This window comes from Equus przewalskii, chromosome 29, assembly GCF_037783145.1.
Source record: "Equus przewalskii isolate Varuska chromosome 29, EquPr2, whole genome shotgun sequence".
Taxonomy (NCBI): Eukaryota; Metazoa; Chordata; class Mammalia; order Perissodactyla; family Equidae; genus Equus; species Equus przewalskii.
Genome location: NC_091859.1, coordinates 42,136,325 through 42,159,469, shown reverse-complemented (window position 1 = coordinate 42,159,469; position 23,145 = coordinate 42,136,325). Strand labels below are relative to the sequence as shown.

Below are 23,145 nucleotides of genomic sequence, written 5' to 3'. Positions count from 1 at the left end.
GTTCCGTCCTGGAGCCTGGCAGCCTCTGCCAAGGATGACTCAGGTAGACGTGTTATCAGGCCGAGCGGCCCCGCTGTGGTCCAGCCAGTACGGTCATGCAGGTATCCATCTCTGCTTCCCTGTGCAGCTCCCAGAAAATTCCCTGGCTTGTCTCCACTAGAACTGGGTTGGAAGAGAGGGAGAGCAGCAACTGATCACCCCTCCCCCACACAGGAGGACGAAGAGGAAAGTTGTGAAAAGAAGACAGAAGACGAGGTGGAGAATCAGCCGCCATTAATTAACATTAAGGATGCCGAGTACTCAGCTGGGGGCTAGGAGGACCGCCAGGAGCGACAGAGATGTGCCCATGCCTTCAAGAAGCTTATAGTCTAAAGGGAAAACATATATAAATGACAAGATTATGTAAATAATGAGAAGACTCGTTACGTGGTTACAAAGTATGATAAGTTCTAGAAAGAAAAAAATGGAAGGGAATGAAAAAAGTTGTAAAGGGGACCTGATTTAAATTGCGAGAGGGGTCAAAATGGACAACTTTAAAAGGAACATTTAAACTAAGACCTGCAGGAGTGGGAGTTCGCCAGACGAAGACGGCCAGGACAAGCATGTTAACCAAGGGAACACCATGAAGGACTCCAAGGTGGGAAAGAGATTGGAATGTTTGAGGGACTGAAAAGAGGCCAATGGAGCGAGAGTACTGTGCCCAAGGGCAAGGATGGCTTGATGCTCTTATTTCGTAAACATACACTGTACTCGGTTTAATGAACCCGCCCTGTGGTGAGCGCTATGCTGGGAACTGAGAACCCCTCCCACTTTGAAAACCTCAATCAGTTGTGACTGGCCTGGGTTTGAATCCTGGCCTAGTTCTACGAGCCTGGTAGGAACTTTGCTTAATTCTTACAACTTTGGTCTCCTGTCTGTTGGTGGAGACAATAACACTTGCCTCGGAGGACGGGGCTCTGAGTTGGTTGAGAAAATGTGTGGGATGTGCCCCGTATAGTATCAGGCATGGGGTGGGCCCTCATTAAATGGGAGCCAGTGCCCCCGTTCCAAATATCCACCTCCACCTTCGACTTGGGCCCCCTGTGTCCGAACTCAAAGGGCTCCTTAGCTCTACAGCTGCCACTCCTGGCTTCGCTTCTCAGCCGCCTCAGAACCTGGGAGGAGGTGGAGGGGTTATTTATTAGGGCCCCCTTGGAAACCCACACCAAAAAGAAAAACACCCAGAGGGTGTGGGGACTCTATCTGCTCCTCATCTAGAGGAGAGAATTAACAGAGAAGCTGGAAGAAAAGATTTTTTTTTAAGGACAAGCATAAATGTTTAAAAAACTACGTTATATGCTTGTTTTGGCAGCGCCTATACTAAAATGGGAATGACACATCGAAGATGGCATGGCCCCCAAGGGCAACATGCAGATTTGTGAAGCATTTCACATTTTTGGAATCCAGGAGAACATGGAACAACATCTTTAAATTGCTGAAAGTGGGGGAAAAAAAACCTCTGCAAACATTTTTGAAGAAGATATTCTTCAGAAATGAAGGTTAAACCAAAATGTCTTTAAACAAAAGCTAAGGGAATTAGTCACCAGCAAATTGGCACCACAAGGAACCCCACAGGAAGTTCTTCAGGCTGGAGGAAAGTGACCCCAGATGGAAGCACTGAACTGCGGGAAGGAATGAAGAACACTGAAAAGGGTAAATATTGGGTAATCTGAACTATTTTGAGCAATAACAAATGACTAAATGCTAAAATGCATAATATCGATGGCACCAGGATGAGAAAGGAATAATGGAGCCATAGAACATCTACCGAAATAGACCATATGCTGGAGCAAGTCTTAACAGATTTCAAAGGGCTGAAATCACACAGAGTGTGTTCTCTGACCACAGTGCAATTAAAGAAGAAATTAATAACGGAAAGATGATTGGAGAATCCCCAAATGTTTGGAAATTAAGCAACACGCTTCTGAATAACCCATGAGTAAGAGAATAAATCAAAATGGAAATTAGAAAATGATATGATCTGAATGATAATGAAAATAAACATATTGAAACCTGTGAGAAGCAGCTAAAGAAGTGCTTACATGGAAATTTTTGGTTTTAAATGCATGAATTAGAAATTAAGAAAGTTGAGAATCAATGATCTAAGCTTCTGTCTTATGAAACTAAAAGGAATCCCAGTAAATTAAACCTAAAGAAAGTGGAAGGAAGAATGTAATCAAGAGTAGAAATCAATGAGCTAGAGAACAGATGTGCAGTAGAAAAAATTAACAAAACCAACTTAGGTGTTTGAAAACATTAATAAAATTGATAATCCCATCAAGACTGACCAAGGAAAAAACAGAAAAAATAATCCCATTTTTTCATACCAATATCAGAAATAAAAAGGGGCCATCACTACAGATACTAATGACATCTTAAATATAATAACAGGATATAATGAACAAGTTTATGTCAATAAAAGAGACAACCTGGATGAAACAGACACTTTTTTTTCTGGTGAGAAAGACTGGCCCTGAGCTAATATCTGTTGCCAATCTTCCTCTTTTTTTCTTTTTTCTCCCCAAAGCCCCAGTACGTAGTTGTATATCCTAATTGTAAGTCCTTCTAGTTCTTCTGTGTAGCGTGCTACCACAGCATGGCTTGATGAGCAGTGTGTAGGTTCACACCCAGGATCCCAACTGGTGGACCTGGGGCCGCTGAAGCAGAGTGTGTGAGCTTAACTGCTATGTCACTGGGCCAGCCCCGAGATATATTTTTTAAAAACTACAATTTAGCAAAACAAACACAAGAAGAAATAGTAAATCCAGAGAATCCCATACTGTTAAGAACAATTAAATCTGTAAGTAAACACATTCTCACAAAGAAAACTCCAGATTCAGACAGCTTCACTGGTAGTTTTCCAAACACTTAAGGAAGAAATAGTACCAATCTTACGCAAACCGTTATAGAGAACAGAGAAAAAGGAAACACCTCCCAACTCATTTTATAAGGCCAGCAAAACCCTGATATTAAAACTGAATGAAGACATTGCAATAAAAGAAGTTTACAGGCTTATATCTTTCATGAATATAGACGAAAATTTCTAAACAGAGCATTAGGGAATCAAACAAGAGATATATTAAAAGGATAATACTTAATGACCAAATAGAGTTTATTCCAGAAATGCAAGGTTGGTTTAACATTTGAAAATCAATCAACGTAATTTGCCACAGTAACAGAATAAAGGAGGAAAAAACATATGATCATGTCCATTGATGCAGAAAAACATTTGATAAAATTCAACACTTATTCATGATAAAAACTATCCATCAATTAAGAATAAAAAGAAACTTCCTTATCTGATAAAGAGTATATATTAAAAACCCTACTGTTAATGTACATGAAACTATTAAACACTTTCCTCTTGTTGTCCACTATCACCACTTCTGTTCAACATAGTACCAGAAGGCCTAGCCGGTGAAATAGGACAAGAAAAAGAAAAAGGTATAAAGATTGGAAAGAAAGTAAAGCTGTTTTTTATTTTTAGATGACATAATTATGTACATAGAAAATCCATAAGGATCTACAAACTATTAGAATTGATAAATGAATTTAGCAAGATCATTGGCTAAAATGTCAATACATGGAATTAAGTTTATTTCTATGTACTTGTAACAAATGACTAGAAAATGAAATTAAAAACTATTTACAATAGTATAAAAATATAAAATACTTACAAATAAATCTTTTAAAAGATGTGCAAGACCTGTGCTGAAAACTACAAAACGTTTCCAAGAGAGATTAAAGAAGATCTAAATAAATGGAGAGATATACCACATTCATGGATTGGAAAGTTCAATATTGTTATGACGTCAAATCTCCCAAATTGATCTATAGATTCAATGTAACCAGAAACAGACACCCACATATATGGTCACTTAATTTGTACTTAATTTATAATAAAGGTACTTAAGAAAGACAGTAGAGGAAAGGATGGTCTTGTCAATAAATGATGCTGAATTGGATATCCATGTGGAAAAAAGTAAATTTTGATCCCTACCTCACAGCATGCACAAATATTAATTCAAGATGAACTATATTCTTTTTTTTAAAAATATTTTTTAAAATTTTTTCTTTCTTCTCCCCAAAGCCCCCTGGTACATAGTTGTATATTTTAGTTGTGGGTCCTTCTAGTTGTGGCATGTGGGATGCCACCTCAGCATGGCTTGATGAGTGGTGCTAGGTCCATGCTTAGGAGCTGAATTGGTGAAACCCTGGGCCACTGAAGCAGAGCACACGAACTTAACCACTCGGCCATGGGGCTAGCCCCTCAAGATGAACTATATTCTTAATGGGAAAGATAAAACAATAAAGCTTCCAGAAGAAAACAGAAAATATCTTCATGACTTTCAGATAAGCAAAGATTTCTTAGACAGAACATAAAAGCCATTAATCACAAAATAACAGATTGATAAATTGGACTTCATCAAAATTAAGAACTTCTGTTCATTAAGGGAAACCAATAAGTGAGTGAAAATGTAAGCTGCAGTCTGGGAGAAGATGTTTATGTTACATATATTCAATAAAGGACTCATATCTAGAACATATAAAGAACCTTTACAGATCAATAAGAAAAGACAAGCAACTTGGTTAAAAATGGGCAAAAGACTTGAAGGGGCACCTCACAAAAAAGGATATCCAAATGACCAGAAAGTATAATAAAAGGAGTTCAGCATCATTAGACATCAAAAAAAAAAATTCAACTTAACACCGCAATGAGATACAACTGAATGAGGTTAAGAAAGTGCTCAGTGTCGTACAGCCAACTAGAATGGCTAAAACGAAGATGACCAACGATAGCAGTGTTGGTAAGGCCGTAGAGTAAATGCGGCTCTCATACGCACTGTAAATCGACACAACCACCTTCGCCTACAATATGAACCAGCAATTCCACTCCTAAATATACACCCAGCAGAAACGGGTGTGTCCACCAAAGACACGGACAAGGAAGCACATGGCAGCTCTGTGATAAATAAATTGTAGTTTATTCATACAGTGGAATAACACACACCAATTAAAAGTAATGAACTTCGGATACACCCAGTGATATGGATGAATCTCACAGACATCATATGGAATAAAAGAAGGCTGATATAGAAGAGTACATTCTACATAATTCTATTTATATGAAGTTTGAGAAAAAGCAAAATTGTGACAGGAGTCAGAATAGTGGTTGCCTCTAGGGGGCTGGGCACTGACAGGGAAGAGCCATGGGGAACTTTCTGGATACTGGAAATGTTCTGTATCGGGGTGGAGATTACGTGTGTGCATATAAATGTAAAGATTCTTTAAGCTGTACACTTAAGATTTACGCACTTCACTATGTGTATGTTAAAGCTCACTTACAAAAACAGCAATGAACTAAGACCCAACTGTAGAAATCACCTTTTTAAGAAATTATTGTGGTTGAAACAAACTTCTCCTATGGGTCTGATGGAGTATTTTATTAGCAATCCTGCTGATATTCTTGTAGGACAACAGCTCTGTTCTGGCCCCTGAATGTGCCCAGCGTAGGTCACAGGGCAAGAAGTCTTGAAACACAGCTGGTCTCAGTGTTGGTCTTGTGGTCCTCCTGGACCATGAGAGCGCGGAAGGCTCGTGAGGAGCTGCCACAAGACCATTTCTCACTCTCCCCCTCTTCACCAAGGAGGCTGTCACGAGACAGTTGGTGAAGCAATTGGATATCCAGTTTCTCCCCACCTCCCTCCCGGGTTCTGATGAAGTCTGAGACTTCTCGCCTCACCGCTCAGGGTATGGCTGCGGCTATGACCCTACTTGGCCGTAGCCTAGAACGGGCCTCAGCAGCAGGGCGTCTGGTCACTTGTGTTGCAGTCCCCTGGCTCCTTTGGTTGTCGCTGGCACATGAGGCTGTCCATGTAAGGAACAAAGGGGCTCAATCCCAAGGGGACCATGGTTCTTCCCTGCTGGTTCTGCTGGGCCTCGGCCTTGCCTTGCCTTGTGCTTGCCAGTTCTTATGCATAGAAAGTGGGTCATTCATCTTCCAGAAGAAAAGAAGGGGCTAAGAAGGAGAACTGGTATTTGCTGCAGGCTGACTGTGTGCTGGGAATTATACACACAACTAGATTTCCCCACTGCAGCCCGGCCTTCTGGGCCTGTGGACCGCGAGCGCTTCCTCTCCGTATTTAGTGCTTTGTTGGCATCGTTATCATCTCTGCCTGTTTTTTGGGTCACGCCTTGTCATCCAGCAGAGACTACATGGGCAGAACACCCAAGTCAAGGCCTTAGGAATTAGCCCCTCTGGCTCTGCAGGACACTGGCCAATTCTGACAGTGATCGTTGTCCCTGAGAAGCTGCCTCTCCACGGATGGAGGGAGGTGCGGGGACGAGCTGAGTGCACAGGAGGGTGTCTGGAGTCTTGTTACCAAAACCGACAAGACTGTAGTTTCTACTGGATGCTGATGGGGAAGAGGATGGGAGCCGGGGACTAGGTACCGGTACCATGCTAGGAGCTTTCCTGAGTAGCATCATGGTCCCCATGTCAGTCTCAGAGAGGTTTAGCAACATGTCCACATCACACAGCTTGTCAGTGGCGGAGCCAGGACTCAAATCCAGGCCATCTGGCTCCACAGTCTGAGCTCTTCACCAGTGCACTTTGGCTGTCGTTAGGGTCAGTTGCCAAGGAAATCGTGGCCCTGTCCTGCTTCTGGCTGGCCACAGTCAACTCTGGCTCAGGAGGCAGCCCATAGACCCACTGAGTCAGGCCAGCACTGCCAGGCCTCTGAGGGCACCAGCCAACAGGGCAGGCCGGCCTCTGTCCACCTTTAATAAAACTGGCTCAAGGACCCTGAGGACGACAGCGAGTGCCCGTGGGGTCCTGGCCTGACGAAGCCTTTCTCTGGACCCTGTGTGTCACCAGCCACCGTTAAAGCACCAGGCATACCTCGCCCCTCCTGTCTTCCTCCTCTCCTGGAGAGACCGCGTCTTCCTCTTTCCTCAGTGCCCCGTGCAGTGACGCTACCTCCCACTCCCAATTGGTTGACAAGCAGAATTGTGGATGCTGTGACATGACTAAGAGCAGGGCAGCAGTGTGAATACCCCGAGGCCAGAGATGAAATAAAACGGTGGTGGCCATCACTGCTGCTGCCGCAAGACAACACTCACGGTGTTCCTTTCCTTGAGGCCCGGGGCTGGCCACCGGCCGCGGGAGGGGGTGGCCGGTGGGGCTCCAGCCAGTGCCTGCGTCCAGCTGCTTAGCAATGCCCACCTGCTCTGGGCACAGTGGTTTGACTTCTCATCAAATTACAACGGGATCGTGTGAGCTGTGGCCGCTAGCGAGTCAGCGTTTAGGTTGCAGATGCCTCCTCAGAGAGGTCTGGAACAATTGACTCTGGCAGGAGGGCAGAGAAGCCAAAATGTGGAAGTTACTCCATTATCCCTCTACTGAGAAAAAAATAGGAGAAAGTGGCCTAGGGCTTTTTCTATGAGACAAAGTTTTTATGGTGTTCATTTTCACACGATTTATTTTTTTATTAATCAATTTTTTATTGGGGCAAAATGTACATAACACAAAATTTACCCTTTTCACTGTGTTTAAGTATATAATTCAGCGGCATTAAGAACATTCACATTGTGTGCAACCATCCCCACCAGCCATCTCCAGATCTCTTTTCATCTTCCCAAACCGAAGCCCAGCTACGTGGACTGCAGTGGGGGAGTGGGTGGGGAAGGAAGTGGAGGCCGGCTTTCCAGAAGTGTCTCAGGAAACCCAAAGGGGGACTGGCCAAAGCCCCAAGGGAAACCCCTGATCCTTTCAAGCCTCGAGACAAGAAGACATCTTCACTTCAACCACCCTGGCGGGGCCTCGGTTCCAAGGAACAGCCTCGGACTTGAACCAGCAGAACAAACAGGCAATAGCGAGGGGGCGAGGCTCTCTGGTCTAGCTGCTCCTGTGATCAGAGGTGAGCGCAGAAGACCCCGTGCACACCGGCTGGCAGCCCCTCCGTGCCGGGATCTGGCACAGAGGCGAGCCTGGTAATCGTCCAGGGAGTGGGCGTCGGGCTCCCCGCTCCTAATAACCACCTTCTCTGGATGAGTTACCTGCACGCAATTAATTACGCAATTATCTAGGCTGGGTTGAGAAGAGCAACCATCGTGTTGTCAAGATAGGCCGTGGGATGAGAGCGTTTGCACCCTGCAGAGTGGAAAACATTCCTTCCAATTTCTAAATCCTATTGTGGCTGGCCGCAGTTCAAGCAACATCTAGCAGTTTGGGGTTGGCCCCTTAGGCATGTACTTACCATTTTTACAACCTAAGCTGTAGTTACGGAGCTATCCGTCCCACAAGCACTTTCAGCATGGAATTTGAAGGGGACATGGTGGTCCTGGTTCAGGTCGGGGGTCAGAGGTGGAGGGCGGGGTGGAGGGAGGAAGCTGATACGATTCCTGGTCTTTGCCAACCCCGACCTGCAGAACGCAGACTTGACTTCGGAGAGGACGATGGTTGAGTGCGCAAAGGATCCTGGGGAGGGAGACTCACGCTTCAGGCCTGGTTTGGGGCAGATTTATGTTTGGGTTTGCACAACGGGGTCTTCCACCTTTTCATGGACGCTTTCTGGAGAGGCTCATGTTGCAGTGTGGGAGGACCGAGGAGGATGAGGGGGGTGGACTTAGGTTAGACCTCAGAAAGAACTTCTCACACCACGAGATTCTAGAACAGCTGAATCCTTGAGAGATCAAGAAGCCCCCTAGAAACTCTTTGCCCTTCTTCAATTCCCAGAGCCAGCTGCTCACACCACCTGCCACACTGATATTACGGGTCACCAAATGGCTTGATGGTCCTGTGTCTGTGAGCATTACGTCCATTCCTGTCTGTATGCCATGTGCATGAGTCAGCTTGGGCTGCAATGACAAAATACCAATGACTGGGGGGTTGAAACAACATCTATTTCTCACAGTTCTGGAGGCTGGAATGTCCAAGATCAAGGTGCTGGAAAATTCAGATCCTGATGCGGACTCTTCCAGCCACGTTGTCACTGTGTCCCCACAGAGTGGAGAGAGCTCGCTCTCTGGCATCTCTTCCTCTTTTATAAGGACACTGACACTCTCAGATCAGGGCCCCACCCTTAGGACCTTATTTAACGTTAATTCCTTCTGGAAAGGCCTCATCTCCAAAAAAAGGCACAGTGGCGGTCAGAGCCTCAACATACGGATTTGGGGGGCACGCAGTTCAGTCCATAGCACAGAGTTCTTATGTTTTCCATCCAATAAACATTTCCTGACAGCTATTCTGTGCCAGACACTGTGCTGGGGGAAAGCCTGAGATGACAAAGGTGAGCCCCTGCCCTCCGGGTTCTCCCCGTCTGCCAGGGGACGGACGTGTAACGGACATTTAAAGTACAATTCAGCAAGCGAGTACCACGGAAAGATTCCGAATGGACAACAGAGAAGGGAAGAACCGATCATCTCCGGGAAGTTAAAGGAGATGCCTCAGAGCCACTGGCATGTCTTTTTTAGAGTTTTTAAAAAATTATGGTAAAGCATACATAGCATAATATTTACCATTTTAACCATTCGTAAGTGTATAGTTCAGTGAAACTAAATGCATTTACAATGCTGTTGTATTTATACTTTCTATACACAAAACTTTTCATCCTCCCCGACAGAAACTCTGCCCAGTGAACACTAAGTCCCTGTAACGCCCCCTCCCAGCCCCGGAAACCTCTGTCCTACTTTGGGCTTCTATGAATTTGCCTATTCTAGCTACCTCTTATAAGTAGAATCATATAATATTTTGCCCTTCTGTGTCTGGCTTACTTCATTAAGCATAATGTTTTTGAGGTCCCTCTATGTTGTAGCATCGAAATCTCAATCTTTAGTCTGGATGAGTAATATTCCACTGTATGGATAGCCCACATTTCGTTTATCCATCCGTCTGTTGATGGACACTTGGGTGGTTTCCACCGTTTGGCTATTGTGAACGACGCTGCTCTGAACACGTGTGCACAAATATCTGCTCGAGTCCCTGCTTTCAGTTCTTTAGGACGTGTTCCTAGAGCAGTCGGCATTTTATGCTGGGTCGGAGGGGTTCACCAGGCAGAGAAGGTGGAAAGGGTATTATTCCAGGTGGAGGGATCTGTGTGTGCAAAGGCTCAGAGGCCTGCACATCCGAGCCAATGAGTTCTGTGTAGAGTGGGTGGGGGGCGTGGCAGGAAGTAAGGTTGGGGCCCAAACGTGAAGGGTTCTGTAGCCACACCAGGAGGTTGGTGTGGGAGCCCCGAAGGATTCGAGAGCAGGAGGAGCTCCATCCTATCTGGGTTTTGGAAAGATAGCCTGGCAGCCGTGGGGAAGATCTGGTAGATGGAGGAGGAGCCTCAGCTGAGATGACTCACCTGTGGGAGGGGGTGAAATGACATGAATGAATGAGCACATGAATGAACTAAGGAGAGTAGATGGAAGGAATGGGACCAGGTGGTCGAGCATCTTGCAAATGAAGCAGAGGGGTTGGGACCGAGTGTGGTTTACTCCAAAGGAGCAAATTACCAGGCAGAAGCAGGACCTGGAGGTGAGGGCAGCTGGAGGGAGAGGATTCAGGATGACTCCTCGACTGGCTCCAATGAGGAAGAAACCTGCATTTATCTCATGTGGCACCAAATACACCACCCGGAAGACGGCTCATAAAATCACAGCACCGGACTCTGAGTGCCCGCAGAAAATCAACAGGGAACAAGCCAGAGCGACATTTCTCTGCAGGGAGACCAAGTCCAGGAGGTTTTAATGATTCAAAGTAATTCCCTCAGTCTGACTTGTACCATTGACCCCTTCCCATACATAATTTCAAGCATAATTATAATATCATTGCTTAGTTAAATGACGCCGATTGATGCAGAAGCTGCCACAAATATTAATAAAGCAGCTGTGTTAAAAATGGATCACTCACCACCACGTGCCGAAGCCTTCTAATGCTCCATAAGGTTGAGTAATTAAGTCGTGGCCCCTGAACTTGCCGTGGACACCGCGGATCAGTCTCCGAAAGGCAGGCAGCTGCACTGCAGCTCTGTGCTGCTTGCTGTCACCTAGGGTGCTTGAGCTCATTGAACCGGTCGCGTTGAGGTGGGTAATTCTCTGTGCTCTGTGCTTCCTTCTGGCTGTGATTCTCGGGGGAACAGGTGCCCCAGAGGGGGCTGCTCTCCTCCAGGCTGAGATGGAGGCGGGGTGTGAGGCAGGTGCACCCACACTCAAGAGTGGCTTAGTTTTGAAAAACATGAGAAAATAGCAGTATTAATTCACTATCTATGCTCTCCAAGAAATATATAAACCGAGAGATATATTATTGAGTGGGAATTCAAAAAATATAGACATACACATATATGTACAAACACACACACACACGAGGTCAGTTTCCTGCTGTAACAAATTACCACAGACTTGCTGGCTTAAAAGAACAGGTCTCTACTCTCTCAGTCTGGAGGCCAGGGCTCAGAAACCAGGCTGCAGGCGAGGTCGGTTCCCTCGGGACGCTGTGAGGGAGGAGCCCTCCCACACCTCTCTCCTGGCTTCTGGAGGCTGTGGGCAATCTTTGGTGATTCCCGGCTTGTGGATTTGTCACTCCCGTTTCTGCCTCCATTTTTGCATGGCCTTTCCATCTGGGTCTGTGTGGCAAATCTCTCTCGTCTTTCTTTTGTAAAGACACCCTTCCCTGGATTTAGGGCCCCCTCTAAATCCATGATGATCTGATTCTGAGATCCTCAAACCAATCGTGTCTGCAAAGACCTTGTTTGCAAATAAGGCTACGTTCCTGGGTACCTGGGGTGAGGACTTGGACATATCTTTTGGGGGGATACTATTCAATTGTCTATACATAGAGTAATTGTCCCTTCTAACTTAAGCTTTATTTCATTCACCAAATAGAGTTGGGGGGTGCAGTTGTCCTTCGGGCCACTACACACTCCTCGGCCTTCCCACAGTGCTCCCCTAGACTGAGGAGCTGGTGCACAGGTATCCTGCTCATGTCCCTCCCCCTCCCCGTCCTGCCTGGCCTCTGGTTCCTGGCTCTGCTCACCTGGCCTGTGAGCGGCCCAGAGCCCTGCCTAGAACCAGGTGAGCAGGTCTGGAACCTCAGGTCAGGCAGCTTGGGAGCAGGTGGGGTCTGTGCTTACATACTTGAAACCCAAGCTGTGTAAGGAGGTCTATGCCCTGTGCGCTGGGAGTCCAGGAGAAGCCCCAACTCTGGGAGACACGTTTGGGCTGAGGCTTGAAGGATGAAGTGGGACGAGTCCGTTTTCTGTAAGTCATGAACACAAGCTAGAGGCAGGTTTTGTAAAAGAGTCCCAAGGTGAATCTTTTTGGTAAATGAAAAGTTCCTTTTGTTAAGAAAATAATTGCCTTCTATTTTGGTCCCTATCTCCCCACCCGAGGGAGCAAGGATTTCGTCTTCCTTATCTTTGTATCTCTCCCAGGGTCCTCACACCCATCTTACTAAACGCTGTTGAGCTGATTTAGAAAGATAAGTCACTTACCAGAAAATATTAAGGGATCATTGTTAATAGGGTTATGTGTAACAGGTAGGATGGTGGTGTTTTAAAAAGTCTTCATCATTAGAAATGTATATTTAAAAAGTACTTAAAATATTTAAATATGAAGAGACGCTGTGTCTGGGATTTGCTTTAAAATACTCCTGCACTCTGTCCTCAGGATGGTGGAGCATAACTCCCACTCCCTGAGGGTGGGCTGTGCCTAGTGACCTGCGAAGAGGACAGGATGGACAGGGCAGAGTTACAGTGAGAAGCCTGACAACCACCCCTCAGCCAGGTGACCAAGGTCAACACCACAGGGATCCGTCCTGGTGACAGCGCCTGCCCTGCTGGGATGGGACGAGAAGGGCTCCTCCCCTCGGTGGTCCTCCTCCCAGACCCATGGCCCCAGTCTAGTCATGAGAGAAACAGCAGACAGATCCCAGCTGAGGGGCTTCCTACAAGACACCTGCTCGGTCCTCCTGGAAACGGTTAAGGTGATTGAAACAAGGGGGTCTGAGAAACTGTCCCTGCGCAGAGGAGCTAAGGGGACATGACGACCAAATGTACCATGGGCTCCTGGATGGGGACCTGGGACAGAGAACGGACATTAGGTACAAACCAAGGAGACCAAAACATGGATTTTAGTTAACAATAATGTATCAATACGGGCTCATTAATTGTAACAAATGTACCATGCCAATGTAAAAAATTAATAATAGAGAAGCTGGGGGCCGGCTATATGGGAACTCTGTACTATCTTCAGTTTTTCTGTAAATCTCAAACTGTTCTAAGAAATAAAGTTTATTTAAAAAAATGGTCCTGCAAAATAAAAGGAGTTGAGGAAGGAGAGAGAGGAAAGAAGACTGGCGGAGAGGCGACAATTGTTGAAGGTGGGTGATGGGTAGGAGAGGTTTTTATACTCTTCTCTATACTTTAAAGCATTTTTTAAAATTCTATAATAACAAGTTTTTAAAAAATGTAAAAGTCACAGATGCAGTATCTTAGGGGGGAAAGCTATTCATGCAGAGAGTTGTGGATACACGCTGGTATATAAAGAGCACAGGACAGGCGGTCCCACCGTCAGTTCTGTAGTGATGGGAGCAGAGGACCAGCCAGGGGATGAGACGGGCATCCTTGTGGGATAAGATGGCCCTGAGCTGGCCTTGCAGAGGGGCTGAGGATGGAGATTGTGAGTGTGTGCACGCACACTCGTGTGTGTTGGGGACCATTACAGAGGCGTTCCTGGCACCTCATATGTCTTCAACAAAGTGATTATTAAGAATCTTGGTGATTGTCACCATGTTCCCACAGGCCATATTATAAAAATTCTACTTGTATAGTTTTATTTCTTTAGTAACCGCTCCACCATGATAGAACTAATAGCAGCCGTTCTGTTTCTTCCTTAAGAATTCCAGTCATTCGAGTCACTTTCCGTCTCATTCCACTTCCAGGATGGAGATGAGCAGCCTCTCGAAGCCTATCTCTGGCATGCATGATGCTGGGAAACGTGGCTAGAGATGAGGAATTGCTGCCGGCACTCAGACATCAGCTGGGTAAGCAGAGCATAGCCAGGGAGGGAGACACATTACGCAAACTGTCCTGAATATGGATCTGAATTGGCCCTGGGGGGACAGTCCAGGAAGTGGCCCCAGAGCAAGCATACGTGCCCTGTCACAGCTGGTGTCCCTGACTGAGTGAGCATGGGTCCTGCTTGTTAAGCCATGTCGCTGAGACCACTCAAGACTATTCTTTTACAAACTCTTCTGGAGTTTCGCTGCCTCCTCCGCTTGTCCACACTAGGTCCTAATAAAATGTGTGTTGATTGAATAAAGAATGTCCTCTTCAACTGTATTTGTGATGAGAGCACTGTTTCTCGGGGACCTGCTGTGTAGCAGTTCTTGCGCTGCGTGTTTACGTAATCACCCCCTTTCGTCCTCACAATGGCCCCTGTGGCGTACATGTAATTATTTTCATTTCGTAGTAGAGAAAAACAAGGCTGTGAGACATTAAGCAATGTGCCTAAGGCCACACAGCTCATAAGTCGCTGGATCTAAATTTGAACCTGCAAAACCCACAGTTTTTGAATGTTAAGTTGAATAGCTCATCAAATCATTTCTTCAAAATGCAAATTGATTTTGTAAAATGTTAGTAGTAGAACCCACAGGGCGGGTCCCCTGCCATTCACTGTAAAATTCTTTCAACTTTGCTGTATGTTTGAAATTCTTCATAGCAAAATATTAGGAGAGAAAAAATGCACCGTGGTTTTCAGGTGTTTTTTCACGTGAACAAACTTGAGACCCTTGATGGGACTTAGAAGAGTGGCTGACCTCTTTGGTTTCTAGGTGGTGGGGTGGGGCTGCCACCCTTAACACTGGTCCCTCCAGGACGCCAGGTGACCCAGGAGCTCCTGCCACAGGCTGCGGCGCTCCTCCGAACATTAGAGTGGGTTCCCTTTATTCAAAGCAGCCAGAGCTTTCTGGTAGAACATTACAGCACCAGACCTGGAAACTTCCCTCCAGGTTTCTTCTACTATGAGATCTATGAATGATTCAACCTGGTGTCTGTATGTGTTTGCCTTCTCATCCTGCTTATAAATTGCTTTCCCTTTAGCGATTCTCAATTATTTTGTTCTAAGGCTGCAATTAAGAAGGATCACTGTTGTCGGGGGCCCAGAGGCGCTGCTAGCTCCCACCAGCTGGTCCCCTAATACAGCCGACGCTGGGCCCTGACAGTAATTACTTTGCAAGAATAATGGGATACTTATCGGTCTGTCAAGTGTCCAACTTAGAGAATGATATGAAATATGAAAAGTTAGGTTTGTGTGTAATTTACACAACTGTCTATCAGTCGCTTACGGATGATTAAAAAAAGAAATGCAGAATTAAGAAGATGCCTGGCTTCCTGGAGTGCATTCGTGTGGCTTGATTCACAGTGGCAACCGTTATCGTTATCATCATCATCATCATCATCATCATCATCATGTTACTTTCAAAGATGAATGACAGTAAGCTCTCACACAGGCAGGCAGCCCTTTACAGCTGCAAAGGCCTTTTGGGCTCGGCATCTCCAGCGCTGCTCGCTGCTGTCTAGGGGCAGGGCAGCTGGGCAGGGCTTACTGGCTCCACTTTGCAGATGCAGAAACTGAGGCTCGGCAGATGACAGGGACTTATGCAGCTAGCTCCCGCCAAGGGGAGGTTTGGACTCGGCCTCTCTGACTCTGCATCAGGGAGGGCCGGCGCCTGGCTCCCTCTCTTCCCCTTGCTTCTCCCCCACGCAGCTCTCCGCCTCCCCTCTGCCGGCTCCCACGCCCATGCCCCTCCCTCAGGAAGGGCAGATTGGCCAGCTTGGGTCACGTGTTCATCTGAGAGCCAATCAACGGCAGGAGGTTTGGCTCTGCCCACCAATGGCTGCTCCTATCCTAACGTCCATTAAGAGTATGGGAAGGGTCCTTTCTCAGAAGGCGTCAGCGCTTCTGTGTTCCCACCCCATCTCCACCCAGGCCTCAGGAAGGATGAGGCTCCCAGACGCCTCCCTCTCCAAGGGCATGGGCCAGGAACTGCCTGGCTCCTGCAGACTTGGTCCTCAAGCTGCAGGTGGGAAACGGGAACCCTATATGACCTCATTTCCCGCCCCTCATCCCGAGGCTTCCATTCTTGTGATCATACCCCAGGCCCCTCCCTTCCCTGTCAAGACCCCAGTGTGCTCTCCTCATCCCTGGACCTGGGTCCCGGACTGTCCAGCCCCACGCCGGTTCTTCCCCTTCTAATCAGCTTAAGATGCCCAGGCCCCAGCAGGCCTTGTGCCTGGCTGCCCAGGCCTGGCTTTGACCCACCAGTACCCCAAATGAGTGCCCTCAGGAACGCTGGGAGTTCCTCAGGGTGGTTAGAGACCGTGTTCTGCAGAGTTGGAGCAGTGCTGGCTTGAACTATCAGAACACCAGCCACACTGAAACCCCAACCACTGAGGGGGGACGTCCCACATGTGGGCTGAGACTCAGCCACTGCCAGGATCCAGGCTGCTGGGCTGAGCTAGGGCACGGGAGGAGAGCGGCTCTGAGATGCGAACAGGATGCTCCAGAAGATGGGATGAACCCAGGGCAGGATGTGGAGGAGAAGCGTGTGTGGAAATGAAGGGCCTGGGTGCTGAATCCCTGTGGGTCCAGGTGGCTTCAGGGCGTGGGGTGCTCTTGGCACCCCCACCAACGCTGAGGGTGGTGACGGTACACCCCATAACTCCAGTCTGTCCACATCTCTTCTAACACAGGGTTTTAGAGAGGAAAGGAGTTGGGAGTCTGATAAACTGAATTTGAATCGTTTCTTTGTCTCTGGAAAGTTGTGGGACTTTGCGCAGTTGAGTCCCTCTCTCTGAGTCCAGTTTGCCCGTCTCTAAGCTGGGCATGATCAGGCCCCCCGCTGGGTTGCCGGGAGGAACAAATGAAGCTCCACATGCCAAGTGCATGGGACTCCGTGCACATGGGGGGGCTCTCCTTCCTGCTGAAGAGAATCGTTATTTCTCCCCAGCGATTTCTAGAGGGGATCAGAATGCCCACGAGGGACACTGTCAGAAGCGAGAGCTCTGTGCCCTGCCTAGTGGGGCAACCGCATGTGCTGGAGCCACACCACTCAGACGGTGGGCCTGGGATCGGAAATGCTGTGGGTGGGAAGCTGGTCCACTACACACTGGGCCCCACCCCAGAGCCTCGGGAGGCTGGAGGGTCTTTGAGAAGGCCTTGGGGGACACTCCCAGGCCCTCTGCTAGTGGGGAGCCCCTGTCTTGAAAGATTCCCGTGCAGAGGCCATCGGGAGGATCACAAAGCTGTTTATTTTCCCACCTATGATAAGAAAAGACGATGCAGGGGGCAGAGCACACCCAGCCATTCCCCTGGAGCATCCAGGGGCCACACACACCCCCAACACGCTGTGTCTTTACCAAGGGATTTTTCTGTTTCAACAGAACTGCAATTTACCTTCTAAGCACTCCCCAAGGCATTGTGTGTCATGCTGCTTCGGGCAGAATTTGTCTTACCTGATGTTCTGCAGAATTGGGCACACAAGATCTGATTTTAGCAAAATAAGCACCAAATGTCAAATTTCATACAGTCAGGGCAAGAACCCGTCTTCTTCTGGATTTGGACTAGCTGTCCCCTGACAAATGTCTTCCTTTCCTCAGTCCTTAGCAATGCCTGGCCCACAAGCAGGGAAAGGGGAGCAAACTGAACCTTTGCATTAAAAAACAAGCAAGGTTTTCAACCAAACAGTTGAGTAATTGGACTCATTATTTAAACACCAAAATACATCAGATGGACTTATTCCTCTGGCCCAGCTTAACACATGTCAGCCTTATACTACAAACAATACATAAAATCAAGAAATGTCTGGGTGGTACAACAGGGACAGGGCGGAGTTGTTGGCAGCAATGACTTGGCCCTCAGAACCAGTACTCAGAGACGAAGATGTGGACATTGACGACATTTCGGTGGGACACGACACCCCCGACCACGTAGTTCATCTCCAGCTTGAGGACGGCGTGAAACGGGCCCACGATGGGCCGCACTTGGCGCACAACACCTGGGGAGAGAGCAGAGGTGTTCTGGAAGTTAGCAGGGACCAGAGCAATGTGGAGATCTGGGAAATGACTTTCCTCGAGGAGTTTCAGAGCTGTAAGGGGCCTTAGGCCTCATCAAGTCCCACTCTGAGCCAGATGCTAGAGTCCCCTGCATAGCACCTCCCTCCATGCCGTCACCCCCGGGCTCTGCTCCCCCTCCAGGAATGAGTGACATGACACTGAGCTCACTACGGTCTTTCCACCGTGCACACAGCTCTGATTGTGAGGAATCTGTGCGTGTGGGCTTTGGGGTCAGGTGGCTGTGGGGTCAGTGCCAGCTCCTGCTCTCTCCGAGCCTGGGTTTCCTCCTCTACCACCATCTACCTGATAGGATTTAAGAGCCTAGAGAAGGGCCTGGCATGGACCAGATGTCCAGTAGACACCTGTCCCCTCCCTCCCATGCACTGTGCCCAGTTCTGACCCTTGGGAAGAAACAAAGCAGGTGCCATCCCTGCCAAATTGAGGATTGCAGTGGGGTTCTGGAAGCCCTTTATATGAGCACAGAAGTCCCGGCTCCCCATGGGACATAGCCCTCACTCTCCGCGCCTCTGTGGGGGGTGACACCTAAGCTCATTGTTCAGTGTCTGTGGTAACAGGTGAGCAAGAAGCAGCTCAGGGGACAGAGGCTCAGAGTGCGTCCAGCCTGAGGCAGAGACGGGCCAGGGCAATCAGGAGGACAGGCGGCAGAGGGGAGACAGGTGTCGGCTTTGGGGAAGCAGAAACTTGCTGTGTGAAGCTGCTGGGGGTGGCAGGGAGTTCTGCCTGGGCCAGGGTAGGGACCAGGCAAAGGCCATGACTGGTGGCCTCCCCTGTGGGGGCTCAGAGCACAGGGCTCAGCTTGGTCAGGGTGGAAGAGGGAGCAACCCCAGGCGTTCTACGGCGGGGGAGCAGGACTGGGTGGTAAGAGTGGGTCCCATAACTCTCCCCAAACCTGTGTCTGGCCAGCTCTGTATCTCCAGGCCAGGCCCTGCTGGCCCTGCCTTGCCTCTGCAGGGCACCCAGAGGCTCACAGAGAGAACCCCCCTGCACCCTGGGATGAGACAGATGGGGCTAGGGTAAGCGTTATCATCCTGGCTGGACTGTGGAGAGACTGCCATCTTTTCTGGGCCTCAGATTCCTCAGTGAGAAAATGATGGCACGTGACCCTGGGCTTCTGCACCGCATGATCCAGACGCCCTAGCACAGCGTCTGCCGAAGGTGTGAGCTCCAGCTGTGCAGGGCGACCTCCCCACCAGACCGGCGGACTCACGTGCATTCACGCAATCCTCAACAGCCACCAGGAGCTGTTCTCAGTGATACAAAGAAAACTAACAGAATCTTGGTTTCAAAGCCAGTGGAGGATCGAGGTAAAGTCCTGTGCTCTGATGGAAGTCAGCAGTGTCCAGCAGGGGAGAGAACAGAGGTGAGGAAGGCTGGGGGAGTCAGGAAAGACTTCTTGGAGGAGGTGACCTTCCCTGCAGAGGAAGCAGCACTAGCAGAGCCTGCAGGCTGATCCCCAGAGCCCGGCGCACAGCAGGTGCCACCAACAGCTGCTGACATTTAGGAATGAACGACCTCCATGGCCCCTTCTCCATCCCGCCTGCTCTGATATTAGGACTTGCCCGAAGTCCTGTGGGGCGGGGGTGTGCTGGAATTGCTGAACAACTGGCTCTCTGGTTGTACCATATGACAATTTCCATGGCCGATTTCAAGCCACCAACGGATGTCATTGAAGGCGGGGTTGGGAAGAGCGCATAATCAGCAGGCCTGGCACCCCACTGCAGGGATGCTGGCAAAGAGCAAGCGTGCAGCCTACAGGCCCACAACTGCGTGTTGAGGAATAGCCACTGATTGTTTGCGGTGTCAAATTGCGGATTCCAGGCTGGTTTCTGCAAACTGCCCCGCCACAGACTTAGCAAATGTGCACAGGGGCCCTTGGCGCCCACTCTGCACTCAGCAAAGGCTCGGGGGCGACTGAAAGGTCGCGAGGGCCTCCCGCACCAGCGCTGGTTCCCAGTCAGGATCACCAAGTTCACGCTCAGAAGGGGAATTTGGGTGCGAGGCCCCTCGTTCACTCCCTGGGCTTATGTTTCAAAAGTGAAATGCCCAGCAGCCGGGGTGGAATTCCAGGCTATTCTAAGCAAACAAGGGCTTTAGCTCTGATGGCGAGACAAGCACAGGCTTCTGCGGGCTGTCAGCAGCCTTTCTCTACCCCTATGCCTCGATGACATGGCAGCTCTGTCCTGTTTGAATGCCCACGAACATCTTCAGGTCCCACCTAAAGACATGGGCTTATCACCACCCTTGGTTTTCCAGCGGCCCCTGATGACCGTGCCACTCCTGCCTGCCCCTCCCTGGGCACAGTCTGGGCCAGGTCAGTGTGGGCTCCCCTGCGGCTCCTCGTGGGGAGAATGGCCCCATGCTTTCCTGCCCCCTCGTGCCCCCAGCATCACCTTCTCCTCTCCCCAGGCCTGAGACCAACAACGGCGCTCACCGGCCTCAGTGGCCTGGGTTACCTGCTGAGCTCATCCATCCCAGAGGCAGAGAGGGTTCCTACCCTTCCAGTGCTCAGAGGAGTTCAGGGGGCTCGAAGGAAGGGAGAGAGGCTGGGGGAGCCTGAGAACTATGCTGGACAGGGAGCAACGGAGGTGGAGAGTACACTTCTGCAAGCTCTGACCAGATATATATTTCTACATATCATTATTATGTTTATATAGCATATAATTAATATCCATTATATTTATACAGCATATAATTAGGATATATGCTATACAAATATATAATTATTATAAATACAAAATATGTTATTACTATAAAATACAAAATACATAAATGTTTATTTAAAATATATTAAAAATCTAATATATAAAAATATTATTATACATAAAATATATTATGTATTTTAAATTTATATAAACTTTTACACATATCTATATATTTTATTTAAATATATGTTCACATAAATTTATGTTAGTATTATACAAAATGTATAATTTATATATCATTAATATATAAAATATATCTACTATAAATTTTAACGTAAAATATAAATATTGCAAAATATTACGAGATAATTATATTACCCACACATGCACATTTAAATACAGATTCTTTGCTGCAGGTGGGACTTTAATAGCGTCCACAGTCCGGAGCCACAGAAGTTTCTGGGCGTACCTATGTGTGCAGGCACTGGGCTCAATCAGCATGTAGAGAGAATGATGGGCTGTCCTGGGTGGGCTCAGCTGGGGACAGGGAGCAGAGAGAAAGTGCTGACGCAGGAGCTGGGCTCAACAGGGAACAGGAGCAGGACCCCAGAAGAGTTATTTAACCTTTCTGAGTCTCAATCTCCTCTTCTGTGAAAGAGGGATTAAAAATAGTGACCTTCAAAATTAGAAACAAAATGAACAAGGGCCATCCTTCTTCTCCCTCCAAAACGACCAGTGGCTCTCTAAGAGTGTCCCCATACTTAAATGTGAGCTGATTTTCAGTTAAAGGATGGCTGAATTCTTGCATGATTGAAAAATAGAACAAGAGTTGAGTATCTTTATTGGATGGATTTTAAAATTTTATGAGAAAGGAAAGCTCTGAATGTGTCAAAAATGTTTGCATCCAAATACGTCACGTCAAGGGGCTTCACAAGGCTCAGTTTCTGTGATGTAAGGACCAGAGCTCCACGCCGTGGCTGACTGTTCAGATTCTAAACGGCTAAACGGTGAGACAAAGAAACACGAGAGAAAGCAGAGGGCTGCGGGAGCGAAAAGGGCATTGGGAAGCGGGGGGAGGGTGAGGCTGAATTTCGGATGCAGGTCACATTCACGGCCTGGATTTTCTCAGGATCTTTGCATTTAACAAGAAAAACTATTAAGGCAGAACAAATAGGCACGCTGCAAGGGTTAAATGAGAAAGAGAAATCGTGTGAGTGCACACAGCCGGGCTTGAGGAATGTGCCTCCCTTGCCGCCCTCCAGAACCAGCTTCTCCATCCCTGCCCTCTGACCTGAAGTCCACATTGAATCTCCAACTCCATCCATAGCCCGAGTGAACCCAGGGCCCCCTTTCTCAGGCCAAGCCCATTGAGTGGACCTGACCACTACTTCATCAGCCTAGCCACACTTCCCTGGAGCTCTGGTTTGGGTGAACATGTTCCCTCCATTCCTAGGTGAGTTCAAGCTTGAGTTCCACCTCCTTGTCCTCACCTTGACTGAACCCAGGCTTTCTCCAGATATCACTTCTTTCTTCATAGCTTTCCTACCCATCCATCCATCCATCATCCATCCACCCATCCTTCCATCATCCATCATCCATCCCTCCTACATCCATCCATCCATCCATCCATCTACCCATCCACCCATCCATCCATCCATCCATCCAATAGTGCTTACTCTGCACAGGGGACATTAAAGGAAGATTCCACAGAGGAACTGACTTTAAATTGGATTTTGAAGAATAAGTAGGAGCCAAGGAAGCAGGTAGGACATGTGCAAAGCCCAAAAGTATGAGGGTTCAGGCAAGTTCTGGGAACAGTATCAATCTAAGGGTGAGACAGGCAGATGAGGCTGAGGAGGTGGTAAAGGGCGTCTCCAGGGACCTCACACCTCGTCAGTCTCACAGAACCAGGAATTTGGGTCAGCAGTCTCTTGGCTCCCTCCTCATCACTGATTCTAGACCAGCGTTCTTTCAGAACCACCAAAAACCTTCTTCATGCAGGGAAACAAGGGAGGGAGGGAGGAGAGGAACTCTTGCTGCCCATCATATGTGGCATCGCGAACATTAGAAAGCCTCCACCAAGGGTCCAATTCCAACCATCCACTTGATCCTACAGACATGTAGCTGGCATCTGCTGTGTGCCAGGTCTGGGGACCAGCTGGACTGCTCATGTCCTCTTTTGTGAAGGCTTCCCAGCCCCCGTTTGTGTCACCTGGTACCTGGTCTCCCTTGGCTGTAACACTGCATCTGCCCATTGCCGGGATCCTTCACGGTTGGCGCCCTCTTCAGGGCAGGGTCTGCATCGCATTCATCTCTGTCCCACCATTCCCAGCCAGGGCCTGGGC

At 48.2% G+C, this 23,145-nt stretch overlaps 1 protein-coding gene and 1 pseudogene across 2 annotated transcripts in view; one reads left to right on the top strand and one right to left on the bottom strand.

Moving 5' to 3' along the window:
* The first annotated feature begins 1,337 nt into the window (after positions 1-1,337).
* LOC139080394 (U6 spliceosomal RNA) lies at positions 1,338-1,437 on the top strand (annotated as a pseudogene).
* A 15,875-nt stretch (positions 1,438-17,312) lies between these two features.
* Positions 17,313-23,145, bottom strand: part of FBLN1 (fibulin 1) — an 84,741-nt gene continuing 78,908 nt past the window's right edge. For both annotated transcript variants that reach the window (XM_070600319.1, XM_070600320.1), the window contains exon 17: positions 17,313-18,079. In XM_070600319.1, the coding sequence (XP_070456420.1) occupies positions 17,940-18,079 (140 nt within the window). In that variant the 3' untranslated portion in view covers positions 17,313-17,939. The remainder of the gene's footprint in view (positions 18,080-23,145) is intronic.